Below are 14,433 nucleotides of genomic sequence, written 5' to 3' on the forward strand. Positions count from 1 at the left end.
TTTTCACCATGGCTACCTTAGATCAGAATTTGGAGTCACCTACAGGTCTATTTAGAAGTAAATCCCACTGGATTTGATGGGCTGCTCTCAAATAAATATACAGATCACTTTTTTTGAGTACAACAGACCAATACAGGCACTGTTCTGGAAAGCAAGTAAAAGTGATTCTTTTCTTATAGCATGCTATACACGTGTGTGTGAGCATGCACACAGCAGTAGCCTACCAATTTGTTCTCAGATGGAGCAGGGGGGCCTTCTTTTCCCCAAGTCATACAACCAGGAAAAACACTTAAAATGTTTTATCAAATAAAATACTTCCACTTCCAATTGTTCTGAAATGATATGAAAAGGGGGGGCATTTAGAAAAAACTCATAGAATGAGGTTGGAGGGTCGCATGTGGTCTCTAGATCACAGGCTCCCCACTGAAAGATAAGGGGTGGTGGTGGTACTAGTCATTCTTAATATCCTCTTATTGCAGAGAGGGTACACACTGGAGCTGAAAGAAGTACTTAAGGCCATTTTCAGCATAGTCCTATACATGTCTACTCAGAAGAAATCAATAAGGCTTACTCCCAGGTAAGTAAACACATGTAGGATTGCAGTCATGGGGAGTTTGAGGCAGGGGGTGATATTTAAATTGGGGACTTCATGTTTCTCAGATAGCTCGCTCACTTTCCTATGCCCCACCATTTGCAAAAGCTCCCTGGATGGTCCTCTCTCCGCCTAACCCACCTCAAAAAATTGTTGTGAGGATAAAACGGAGCAAAGTAACCAACAGCGTTGATTTAGACTGTTCCTCTGGATGGCACGGCAGGGATTTTCTTCCAGTACAAGTGCCTGCTCGATATAAACAAAGATAATATGAGAAATAATGAACCATCATCATACAACTTCGGCACCTGCCGAATTTCTGCTTGGTACACAGCTGTGAAAAGCACAGAGTCCTGCTCGGGGGGGGGAGGAGGAAGAGAAGAGCGGCAACCTTCTCCGGCAGTTCCCAGCACTGCCCAGGCTTTTTGGGTGGTTGCTGGTTGTGAGGCGGAGAGCCGGGACCTTCCCAGAGGAGCCCTCCCCCGGAGTGGGCAGGGCCAAGAACTCTCAAGGACTTGTGCGGGGGAGAGTTGAGAGAAAGAAAGAGACCGAGACTCCCAATCGGGCTCGCCTGCCTGCTTTCGTCTCGCGCAGCATCCCCTCCCTCCCCAGTTGCCTTCCTTGCTCTATTCCTCCGACCGCCTCTGGTTTCCTTCACCGCGGCTCCGTTCTCTTCGCGGGACTATGTCGTCCTCGTCTTCCTCCCCCAAGGCGGAGAGGAAGCTGTGGAGCTTGGGGCGCCTGTCCGTCACGTCCAGGAAAGGGAGCATGAAGCCCTCGGCTCTGGAGCTAGCCGAGAACGCCCCCAGCGCTCACTACGCGCCGTTCTCCCTCTCAGCGCCGACAGGACCCCAGGGCGCCGGCAGCGCGCCTCAGCAACAGTCCTGCTGCGGCGAGGCTGCGGAAGCGACGGTGGTGATGAGCGGCGACTATCCGCGCCCGCCTGTCGGCTTAGACCCGCGCGTCTCCATCTACAGCGTCCGCAGACCTCTGCTGAGCCGCAGCAACATCCAAGGCAGAGTCTACAACTTCTTGGAGAGACCCACCGGGTGGAAGTGCTTCATCTATCACTTCACTGTGTGAGTCAAATGTTCTCAGCTTTTGCCGGCTCCTGCCGACTTCTAATCATCTCCCTCCCTTTTCTTCCCTTCCCTGACGAGCCCGCGACAGCCCACGGGGTCAAGGAGCAGGGAAGAGGAGAGGAGGGGAAGGTCACGCGTCCGCTCCTGCCCCCGGGATGTTCAAGAAAAGGCGGGCTGAGTTGGTTCGCTTGCGTGAGGGTCCAGGCGCTGCGATGCCCGAGGATCCTGCGCAAGCTGCCAAAGTGCGCGCGGCTCATGTGCTGCCTACAGCCCCGCCCACAACAGATGGACAGCCCTTTCCTATGCCTGTTTACTAAGGAGATTTTTCCTACCAAGGATGCTTAGGATTGCACCCTGACGGACAAAGCCAGTCACCGATTAGACTAGTATCATCCTGTAGGAATGAGGCTGCTGCTGAATCCTCTGCCCATGTTTCCTAAATGAATCCACCGCGTACGTCCTGTGTTGCCAATATACCATAGGCAGCTCTTAAGAAATAACTCTCTTGCTGACTCAACCCGACATGCATATTCGATAATTAACACTAAGCCTATTTTCTCGGAATTGAGACCCGCTGTCTTCCGTGGGGTTTTCTCCCAGGAAAGTATTGAGAGGATTGCACCTTAAGTGTATATCCTCTGTGTCTGTTGTTATATGCCTTCAAGTCGATTACGACTTATGGCGACCCTATGAGTCAGCGACCTCCAATAGCATCTGTTATAAACCACCTTGTTCAGAGCTTGTAAGTTCAGGTCTGTGGCTTCCTTTATGGAATCAATCCATCTCTTGTTTGGTCTTCCTCTTTTTTCTACTCCCTTATCTGTTTCTGTAACAGCTAATTATCCAAATTCATCTTGCCACACAGAAATCCATTTAAGTATGTGAGGGGATCCCCACCTTGTGTACACCTTGTGTACAGGTGCATGTGCAGAGAGGTTGTTTCCAGTAATAATGTCATGATATGTGGTGTGTATGCATGAAACAACTCCAATAGATGGCAATTGTAGATATGTTCCTAGAAACATCTGATTTCCCTGTGCACCTGTTGCACACAATGAGAAGGACCACTGTGGGTTTCTCTGTGCTAAATGTCCATGTAGATCCACTCTCTGGCCCTCTGTGATGAGCTATGCTTTACCTTCTCTCTGTGTTCCATTCATTTATAATGAGTTGAGCAAAGCAAGGCATTGTGTGCTGAGAACTTCTTATGCTGGCTACAGTACCAGAGCTCACTGTTGTTCATGGGAAAATTCTTTAAACCAGTTTGCTGTCAGCACCTTTTGATTCATGATTTGAGCTGGAGCTTAACTACACATCACACACATGCACACTCTCATAACAGAAGTGTGATGACCCCCCCCCCCCCGAAAATCAGTTTTGGGACTGGAGCTTTTTAGAGTTGAGAAGCAGTACGGGAGATAAGTTGTTTAACCCTTTCTGCCACCTGCCATTTCTTTCCCCCCCATCTCACCCCATGGGGTTCCAAATGAATATTTGGAGAGGCAAACACAGGTTTGGAAACCTGCAATGTAGGAGGGGAATTTGGAGTCAACTGGTGAATGATTAACCCTTTCCCTACCCATCACTTCTCCTCCTACCCTGAAGATTTCCAAACATGTGTTTTGCGTCTACAAATGTGCATTTGGAACTACTTAGGGAGGGAAGTAATGGGAGGAGCAATTTGGAGCAGAGAGGTGGCCAAAAACAGCTACTGAGCTTTTGTTACATTTATTTGTTTCTAAATTTTTATACCACTTACTATAATAAAAATCTCTTAAGTGATTTACAAAAAAACAATAAAAATAGACATTCAAGACAATTTCCTAAAAACTAAATAAAAATGAGATAAAATCAAAATGCAGCTGTATATCACAGATAAAACTAAGTGTGTACAAAACAAAAATAAAATGTAATTAAGAGTTGGAGCCCAGTAAAGTTTGGGTAAACACATCTCTGGTACAATAGCCAAGATAAATAGTTCCCCCCAAAAGCCATGCCCCTAGGCTCTGATGTTTACATCATCTCATGGACTAGTAACTCGCTGTTTTGACAGCAGCTCAGTTGAGACAAGTCAGAAGAAGGCAGAGGGCTGTTATAATTGAACTACTTTAGAACAAATTGTGTGAGTATGGTAGCTTCAGACTACATGCATAAGCACGTTTTTGTGGATATAGGTTCCATTGAAATAGATGAGAGTCATTCCTTGTGCAGTGTGTTTAGGATCAGGGTGTAAAAATATCATCAACAGAACACAGCTACTTTTGGAAACAAGTTCCGTTGAAGCTAGCGATACATCCAAGCTAGGTTTTAAAAAATTGAATGTTATCTGAAACTTGTCTAGTGTCTCTGAGAGAGAGAAAAGAAAGCACGATTCTTGGCTCAATTTTGTTTCCACACCTTGCCATTAGGCAGAGTGAGGCAACTGCCTGAGGTGGTATTTGCTTGGGGCAGGTGTAGGGGGAGTGGGGACCAGTTGTTGGAGGATGGAGCTGTGCTTCCCACATTGTCTGCTCTATGCTCCCTAAGCTAGTCTGCTGCCCTTGGGTGCAGAGGTAGACACCATTGCTGGTGCTGAAGAAATATTAAACTGCCAGTCCAGTTGGCTCTGTGTGTGGAATTGGGGTGGGGGAATGTTATACTTCATCTTAGGCAGCAAAATGGCTTGGGCTAACCCTTACCTCAAGCAGAGCTTGGAAAAGTTATTTTTTTGAACTACAACTCCCATCAGCCCAATTCAGTGGCTATGCTGGCTGGGGCTGATGGGAGTTGTAGTTTAAAAATAACTTTTCCAAGCTCTGACCTGAAGTATGCACCACCTTTCTGCATTCTGTAACTTCATCAGTCTCTGGTTCTTGTCTTATGATTTATTTGCTAGGGTTAAAAGTGCTGAGTACATATAGTTTCATAGGCATACTGAAAGGTCTCTTTTCTTAATACACAAATTATAGGCTTGAGCCAAGAATATGAAGACAGAAGCATACTGGAACAAAAAATGGCATTAGCTGCCTTTGGCATTCTTCTTGTAGGAAGTGATACAAGCGACTTATTTCTTCATGTTGGTGTGTTTAAAATAACACTGGTTTCAAATCTGCCAAAGCTTTTCTGAATCATGGCTTCAAAAATTTAAAAGCCACTAAAATACCAATCAGTGCAATACAATATATATAGCTTCAGAATGTAGATTGGTTAATACTTGTCAGAGTGACTTTTCAAAGTGGAGTCTTGGAAATGAAAGTTAGTGGCGACTTTTTGAACAGCATTTGTTACCCTAAGGTACTTCTTACCTTAGGGCTTTTTAAAAAAACCCACACATCCTAGCTACCACATAGAGATTGCTTTAAATCGCTCCACATGATACACTGTTCTGTGGCATGGCTCTCCATGTGACTCTGATGGTTTTTTTACCCCCATGCCACTGCAAATGACTGGAAATAAGAAAGGTTTTTAGTAGTATAGCAAAAAAGCCTTGAAGAACAATTTAAAGCTGTCTCCAGATAGTGGCCATAATATATAACCACAATGTATAACTTTTATTCAGAAATTATCTGAGAAAGTTTGTATTTTTGAAGAGTTATGCACCATACTCTTTCAGAATGCCTGTCTATCCAAAAGTAAGCTCTGCTGAGTTAAATGGGGCTTACTCCAGAAAGGTAGGTATAGGATAGCAGCTTTTCAAAACAACTGTTCCTGCAAAATCAGTCAATCCCCTATATGAGTGGTGAACTAATTCTCTGAGTGCAGATCCTTATGCAGCCAAAATGGCGCCATCTGTACAGAAGAGGGAGGTATCAGAGGTTTGCCAAGGAACAAAAAATCTTAGGAAGGTGGGAACCAATGGTTGGGGAAACCTCAAAACAGCCAAATGAGCATAGAACTTTCTTGGTGGCCACAGAATGCTGACTGACAGTTGGAGAAAATGGAAAACTGAGATTGTGGGGGTGGGGGAGTGGGAATGGAATGGAATGGAATATCCTGAAAGATGGCATGACTGGTTGACTGGAACTGTAAATAAGAGCACTCCACACTGCAGTATTTTGTTCCAGGTCCCACATGTTCTAAATCGTTTTACTTGGAAGTTTTCCAAGTAAGAGAATGTCCACATTGGAGCTTCTTGCATTCTGGATTAATTGCAGCTTGATGTTTGGGAAGCAAAAGCAGGAAGACGAAAGGTACTGTGTTGAATCAGGTTTTCCATATCCACTGCACGCATTATATCACTGATGCTGAGTGCATAGAAAATGTAGGAAGCAACAGTATACCAGGTCAGACCAATTGTCCACTATTGTCTACTCTGGCTGGCAGTGCTGTCCAGAGTCATTCATATCACCTAATCCCTTTAATTGGAGATGTTAGGACTTTGGATCTTGTCCTTGCGAAGTATGAGCTATTATCTCTTCCTTCTCATCTGCCTTTCATAGTCTTTGGGGATTCGGTTTAGGATCAACATGCCTTCAGACAACTTTTAGGGGCTAGATTTATTGAATTACCTCTTAGACCCCACGTGAGACTCCAAAAGTGTGACTGGTAAATACTGGACTTCACTGTAAGTACGTTTCCCCCTGTCTAAAGAACAAAACCTCCTTCAACTGTTTAAAGAGACTGGTTACATTCTTGCTAATAGGAATATAAGATTATAAAGTAGAGCTGTGCTTCAAGTCATGGCTGTGTGAGTGACCAACTAAAGTAAACTTTAAATCCGTTGCAGGCTAAGCAGCAGGCTTCACAGGTTTGCATCCTAAACACATGTGCAGCCCTAAGCACTATTTACAAATATGCCTCAGATATTTAAATGAAATCTACTACTCAATAAATGTAACAGGTAACTTAAAACTGCATACCTAAAGAGGTGCTTCTTTTATGAGAGCTAGGTGTGATATTGACACTAAGGGCTAAATCGCATGTTACAGAGCAGATTTGAGACCAGATCTTCCAGTCCCTCTCTCTTACTTTAAAACAACATAGTGTGCTTTAAATGTGAGTAGAGCAGTGGCATTGGTGAAAGAGATGTTTAGCTAAGATGCTTCCCTAATCTAACCCATTTTTTCTGCAGTTGCAATCAGCTGAGGGGGAAAATTAGATCAGAAATACTGTGCCAATATTTCTCTCCCGCATGGTGCTAATAGTCAGCCATATCCAATGCTGCAGTTCTGCTGGCGCAAGAGGCTTCCATATGTGCAGTGGAACTTCTGCTCTCCAGTCCCCTGTAGCCCTCATAATCAGCTCTGAATGTTGGATGACTCTCTGGAGCAGAGTTTTGGGGGCACAGGGGGAGGAGAGGAAATGGAATTCTCACTGCACTAGCGGAACCCTACTGGTGCAGCACTGGATACAATGCAGTAGGTTTTGGGGGGATGGTTGATTTAGATCAGGGAAGCAGCCCAAGGTGGAGTGGAGGGTTAAAATCCCTTCCCCAGTGCCACTGGTCTGATCAAATTTGGAGCCCCCTGTCAGGCTCGCACCTGCTTTCACCACTTTGTCAGGCCCCTACCCGTCAGGATCCCACTTCAGACCACCACCTGCTAGGATCCCGCCTGTGGCTACCACCTTGCCACGGTCCCACCTCAGGGTCCTGCTCTCAAAATGGTTCTCTCACCGGCTCTAGCACAGATCTCACAAGATCCCACTGCTAGGCAGCACCACCAGCCACTCCCTATTTCACAATATTGCCTTGAGACTTTGCCTTAGTCTCCTTCTGGCTTATTGTTACTTTGTGTCTGGGTGCATTTGCAGGCCACAACCCCCCTGTATCTTTGTGTCTATAAAGCATACAGCCCTGGGTTGCTCTGGATACTTGATGTTACAGTGTCTCTTCACCGCTGCCATCATTTGATACTGTTTCTCCACCTTGGTAAATACCCTGCCCACCCTTCTGGTCTGTGAAAGCCCCAGCCAAGGATCAGGCTTTTGGTAAACCAAGAAAATATTTATTTATAAACACCAGGAAATAACAAGATTACTTAAGGTATATTTAACAAGCATATGGTTTCATATATTGCGTTACTCTTTATGTTTCTAGTCATATATAATCTGCCTCAATACCAGCCTAATGCAATCCAACCCACAACTTCCTCAACTTCTCACAACCCAAAACAACCCTCTCTCAACTGTCATCCTCTCATTTATACCTTCAGCCACTCAAACGCTCAGCCAATCATCATACAGCATTCTCTAGCATTCTAGCCCATGTACTCCCCCCTCTCACTCAGTCCACTTACCATATATACTTTAATAAACCTGCACTTACCATATTTACAGTAATATCTATATACAGGGACATCACACACACCCCTTTGCAACCTGTTTCAGAATTCTATAAAAAGTTGGGCAATCTGATCATGGTTCTCCTGGGTCACATGTGGTTTGGCTCTAAGCCTTTAGGTGGATATTTTTATCCCAGCCTGTATTATACAGCCATGAGATTGGCTGTATACTATAGCCAGCATGGATTTTTTGCACTCTGCAATGTTAAATTGAAAATACCCCGCATGCCATTCTGGTGCTGCCCATAAGGTCATTTCAAAACAAAACCTTACAAAACTTATAGTCCTGAACTAACAACCTTGCTTAACAACCCTCTATATTTTCATGGCGATACACAAAACAGTCAGAGAGTTCAAATGTAAAGAGAGAGAAAAACCAGACGCCTTTGGAACTTTTTTCTCTGAGAGTTCTGATAATTTGTTGAAATTAATTAAAAATCAGCCATGTTCACAGAGTACCTGTAATCCTATTACTGACCTTGCCCCATACTCTGACCTTCATCTTCTGCAGTTTAAAAGTTTTAAAAAATGCCTGGCTGATTTCTAATTAATTTAAGAAATTTTGGCTTGAACTCAATTATAACGTCGGGCATGCTCAGTAAGAACCAACTGTCAGTGTTCTAAGAGCCAGACTCACAGCTGCTGGGCTTGGCTAATCAGGTGCCCACACCCATACCAGACCTATTTTACTTTAGACCGTCATGGCTTCCCCCAAAGAATCCTGGGAAGTGTAATTTGTGAAGGATGCTGAGAGGAGACTCCTATTCCCCTTACAGAGCTCTAATGGCCAGAGTGGTTTAACAGTCAGCTGATCTGATTGAAGCTCTGAGGGAACAGAGGGTCTCCTAGCAACTCTCACCACTCTTCACTAACTGCACTTCCCAGGATTCTTTGGGGGAAGGCATGACTGCCCAAAGTGAAATAAAGGCCTGGTGTGAATGTGGCCAGGGACAGCTTTGGTTTAAATTTGGGTGGGAGGCTACATGTGCCTGCTGTAGAATAAAAAGGTGGGGGAAACTCTGAAAAGCAATGATACTGTTCAAAATGTTGTCCTTTTGGAAAGGAAAGGGGCTTTCCCTCTGTCCAGTGCCGCTTTTTCTCAGAGCACTCTAGAATTTCTTTAGAATTTTGGTGAGTGTGGGGTTGAACTTACCTTATTGTTACATGGTCACTTTGGGTGGTATGCGTGCTTTCCTTTCCATTAAACATTTTTCCAGTGGTCTGCAGATTTCCCTGGCTACCTGTACTTCCTGATCTGAAAGACCCAAAGTGAAAAGTTGTTATGTGGTCATCACCTAAGCTTTAACTGAAGCGCAGGAAGCCTAGGAGTCTGGCTACTGAGTGCCTGGAACTGGTACACTTGCTTGCGTTTAAGGGAAATTATTTCAGTTAGCTTTTTTTAAAAATACATTTTTGCCTTGATTTTCTTAAAAGGAAAAACACTTAAAAAAAAAAGATGAACAGCTGCCAGGTGTACAGTAGGCAGCCTCTCAACTTCCCTGTGCTTGCAATGGGTGTGGAAAACCTTCGGCCCACCAGATGTTGTGAACCTACAATTCCCATCATCCCTGGCCATTAGCTATGCTTGCTTGGGCTGATGGGAATGGTAATTCAGCAATGTCTGGAGAGCCAAAGGTTCCCCACACTTAGCTTACAAGGAAGCCCAGATGAGGACATTATAAGATTTTCACCCTGAGAGGGTGGCTGGCTGCAGAGGGTAGACCATGGAATAAGTTATTTGTACAATAAAAGGATGTTCACAAACATCCCTCCACCACCTGAAAAGTTAGGTAAGTACAACAGAAGCCCTGTACCTCACCCATGAGAATTTCACCAACATTTTCTCTCCCCTTGAATAATTTTCAAATGCAACTTCTGTTCTCGTATATTGCTGGAGAATGATTTTAAAAAAAGATTAAATTTTCAGCATAACATTAGTTCTAACTTGCCAGTGCCATATGCTGTTTATTCCAGTTGTCTGTTTAGATTCACTGCATGCTTTAAGGCTGAATCTAGGTGAAAAATCTCACTCATAACAATCCTGTGAGGTAACCATAGATGGGGAACTGAAGCTGTGAGATGGTGCTTTCCTTTAGGCATCCAAATTAATTGTTGGCTAAGGTGTTTTACATCCAGATCTCTATCTAGAACTCTGTCTATGGGATCACATATTCCTTCTATCAAGGAGAGATAGCACACTTGGAAAGCTGCTGGTTCTGTTCATCTCTGGCTGTGTTGGATGCTGAATTGAATACAGCATCCATAATAAAGTTATTTCACAAGGAGAAACATCTACACAGTACTGCTCCAACGCAATGGTGGAAAGATTCTGTTGTTAAGTAGCAGCTTACAAATGTATGCATGAACAATTAATGTGTTGTAATGAAGATACTAAAAAAGGCTTACAATAACCCTTTACCTTTTTTCATATGTTGCATTCAGGAAATAAGATCATGCAAGAGTGCCCTGAATGTGGCTTGTCTAATTAGGTCAAAAATGATTGAGTGGCTGATTGCAAGGTTGGTGCCAGCATGTCATTAAATCATTCTACTACATAATAGGGGATTATTTGCCTGATTTGGTTTAATTCCAAAGAGGTCATATTGCATTTTAAGAGAACAGTCTTGCGTTCTTGTCTTGTTGGAACTGGGATCAGCCTAGCTATATGGATGTCTTGTATGAAAATTACTCCTCATTCTATTACAATCAAAATATAAAGAAATTACCCACTCTTTCTTCAAAAAATTAGTAAATTACAAGGAATTATTTTTGTTACTTCCAAGCTCTGATTGTAATGTTAATGACTGAGAAAGATCATAGGTGTTGCTAATATGGGTGGGTGCTATACTCTGTATGAATGTGGTTTGTAGGAGGGCAGTGTTGGATGGTGGTACAGAGAGAGTTTTGAAAAGAAAAAAGAGGACAAAAAGCAAGAAGAGAAAGAGCTGAACCATGGGTCAATTATCTAATATTACAGATTGTATTATGAAGTGCTTTTCTTTTTAAAAATACTATTACAGTTTTATAATGTGTGCACAATGATTAACTGTACAAACACCTCTAAACACCCCCTGTGACTATGGCATGCACATGGGGCATGCAGAAAAGGTTCTCTGTCAACCCCAATGGGCTTGTGATGCTTCTCTTCTCCACAACCAGTATGGCAGATACCCAACTCTATAATGTGGACCAGTGCCTTATCCTTATATGGCATATTTGGGTCTGAAATTTGACAGGCACATATGGTTCATAGGGTCATGTTCTTAACTAGTATGCTACATCAACTCTTTACTACAGTTGCTCTTGTACTGATGGTGGCTGAAGAAAGTTCAGCACTCTTCCTCCTTGTGCTGTTCTGTTTCAGAGATTGCTTGGACTCATTCTCACTTAAGGTGAACTTCACAATATGCTCACAATTCTGACAGAGGTGTAACTCTGGAAGTAGTCTCCTCTGGAAAGCAAGGTCAGAGCAGAGACTAGATTAGTGTTGGCACTCTTCTGGCTCAAATAACCAATTCCCTTATTACTGGAGTGTCACATATTAGCTTATGTCTAGAATACCTAGCAGAATTCCTCTAACTCTTTCCTGACATCATTTGTAGCAGAATTGCACTAAAAGATTCTGTTTGTACTTGATTTAGCTTCGTGTGTTGTAGCCATCGGTTTATTGTAAAGTTGTTAGCTTGCAGCAGGAGACAGTGGGTGGTATTTGACAAATGTGTACCATCAGCGAAAGGGTTACTGCTAGCACAATGGGACTTCCCCCCTCTCTTCCCCCTAGAACAGATTTAGGGAGTGCATGGGGAAGAAGAGGTGGGAATGTCCTGTTGCATTAGTGGTAATCCTTGTGCTGATAGGACACTTACTTAGCTGGATGTATCCCAATATCTGTGTGTATGCATTATGCCTCATAGGCAGTTTCAGCTGGATGTAGTCACTGATATCTCATGATTAACAGACTACCTTAATTTTATTAGCAGTTGGCATCTGTGTGAGCTATAGGGGGAAATTGTTTGTACAGTACAGTAGGGCCCCGCTAATACAGTGGGTTAGGGACCAGGCCCCCGCCATAAAGTGGAAATCACCATAAAGCGGAACCCCATAGGCTATAATGTGCCGTGTCGTGCGAAAATGACGCAAAAGCATCGTAAAACGTCGCAAAACGGCAAAATTGGCTTTAAAACGGGGAATTTCCCCTGATTGAAAGCCGCTGCATCAGCGGAATGCTGTAAAGAGGGGCCCTACTGTACTTGTCAAGAGATGAAACAGACGCTCCACATATAGAGGGATTCTTGCAGATTGATTAGGCATGTGTAATTACATACAGAATACATATATGAGACTCTTTGAGGTGCTCCTTAGGATAAGAATAAACAACTGGAGAAGCTTATTGTTGTTCACTGTAGTGAAGGTAGCTGGTGAGAATGGACTCAGCAAAAGCAGCAGAAAGAAGTAACAGTGCAACATTACTTAGTCTTGGGCCGATATGCAAAAAAGTATTGAGAATATACTTGGGATAACTCTTTGACTTGAGCTTTTTCCTAATTAGCAACCTATGTGAGACATTTTGAAAACAGTCGTAACATCCTTCATTGTCAGTTTTTAAAGAAACGTTGACTTGAGGTAATGGCCATGTCCGGAGCTTAATAAGGCAGCATATGAATGAGCCTTTTGGCCATCCATGCAGCCCCTTCCCTTTGCACAATGAATGAACAAACATAGGGACTTTCCAGTTCTGTCTGAAATAGGAAACTATAGTTGATGGCTTCAGAACAAGCCAGTATATTAATCCATATTTAGAACCTGACTTAATATTCTGGCTTATTCTGAAGATAGTTATTCCATGAGGCAATGGGAGAGGCATGGGATTGCAGGGTTTCTCCATCTGCTCTGCTGAAAGACCAGCTTCAGCAGGCTCCTCCCTCAACTGTCATCTACAGCAGCCATTCCATGCCTTCAATAGTTTAGGCAGGATTGCACCCCCAACTGAATAACATTTCAACATTAAATTCTAACATTGATTAATAAAATCTTCTGAAAATGGATGATAAAATGAGGCAATGATAATTACAGATTTTGTTGCAATTATGTCTCTCTTGTGACCTTAAACTGTGAGCAGGAAAGGTTCATCTAGGATGGTTTGTAAAACTTTAAACTAGTGTATGTGTCTTTCTCACATCGTTTTGCTTTCTGTTTTTATCTTTGTTGGCATAAGTTTTCACCACATCCACCACTCATTTTCCTATTGCTAACAAGGTTGCTTTGATTTGTCACTTGTTCACTCAGCTCTGTTCACATTGGCTGCAGCTTTCAGTTCACACTGTTTTTGTTCCAGTTGAATTGGGAAGCTCTGAGTTGCATACTGTCCAATTTATTATGTTTTTACTGAAGGAAGCATGGACAGCTGTAATGAGGGAAAGAATGTTTAAAGTGTCAGCAGATTGTGAAAGTCCCACAAACAAACACAAACCTTTGCCCTTTTCTCTCATTTAACTACATATCAAGTCAAAAAAGAGCAAAAAGCACCACCTGCTCAACGTTTGAGACAAATCATTGAAAGGTGTGCGTGTGTGGAGGGAAGCTATGAAGTTGCAATTAGAACATGATAAATTAAACTGATATTCTCAGAGTGGGGCTTTGAATTTATTTACTTAATTGCATATATATGTATATGTATATATATATATGCATACCCCACATACAACTTATTTTTAAAATAAATAATTTTTTTTAAAAATCAACTTAATGAAAAGTTAACAGTGTTCAGAATAATTGATAACCTTGATCATAGGTGGTTTATACACTCTGCCTAATTGATAATGTGCTATATACTGAATGCTGTTATGGATCCATTTGGATACTTATGAACTCAGGGTGCCATTACGACACGAGGTGCTTTCCAGTGTGTAGAAAGGAGGCTAGATGTTTGCTTCATCATCATATGTGAAATGTGTGTGTGCACACTCTCTCACACGCATATGCACACACCCACACATGATAACCATTTCATTTAGTTAGATAGGATTAATACTAGCTTTGGCAATTATGTCATATGGCCATCCATTCTGATGTTCTCCTATGTTCTTGTATTTAACAGTGGACAAATTCAGCAGTAATTTTGCATATGAAGCTCAGTTAAACTTACTGGTCCATCTAGCTCAGTATTGCCTATTCTCACTGGCTGCAGCTCTCCAGGGTCTCAAGCAGGGCACTTTTCCCCGCACTAATTCTGATCTCATTTTACTGGGGATGCCAGGGACTGAATCTGGAGCCTTCTGCATACAAAACATGTACCCTACTTTTAGCTATGGTCCCACACCTTATTCATATGCCTTTCAAATTATCTATATCTCAAGACATATCTGTGTTGCTTGATTCTCATACCCAGCGTTGCTTGGGAATTCTAAAAAAAACCAAAACGTCAGACGTTTTGAAAGGTTCAGTCCATTATCTTGATTAAAAATGGTGTCCACCTGTATTCAGAGACTGCTGTGTGATC

At 42.8% G+C, this 14,433-nt stretch overlaps 1 protein-coding gene across 5 annotated transcripts in view; it reads left to right on the forward strand.

The window, feature by feature from the left end:
* The first annotated feature begins 988 nt into the window (after window positions 1-988).
* Window positions 989-14,433, forward strand: part of KCNQ1 (potassium voltage-gated channel subfamily Q member 1) — a 507,266-nt gene continuing 493,821 nt past the window's right edge. For all 5 annotated transcript variants that reach the window (XM_061610163.1, XM_061610164.1, XM_061610165.1 and 2 more), the window contains exon 1: window positions 989-1,671. In XM_061610163.1, the coding sequence (XP_061466147.1) occupies window positions 1,277-1,671 (395 nt within the window). In that variant the 5' untranslated portion in view covers window positions 989-1,276. The remainder of the gene's footprint in view (window positions 1,672-14,433) is intronic.

This window comes from Rhineura floridana, chromosome 2, assembly GCF_030035675.1.
Source record: "Rhineura floridana isolate rRhiFlo1 chromosome 2, rRhiFlo1.hap2, whole genome shotgun sequence".
In the NCBI taxonomy this organism is placed as follows: domain Eukaryota; kingdom Metazoa; phylum Chordata; class Lepidosauria; order Squamata; family Rhineuridae; genus Rhineura; species Rhineura floridana.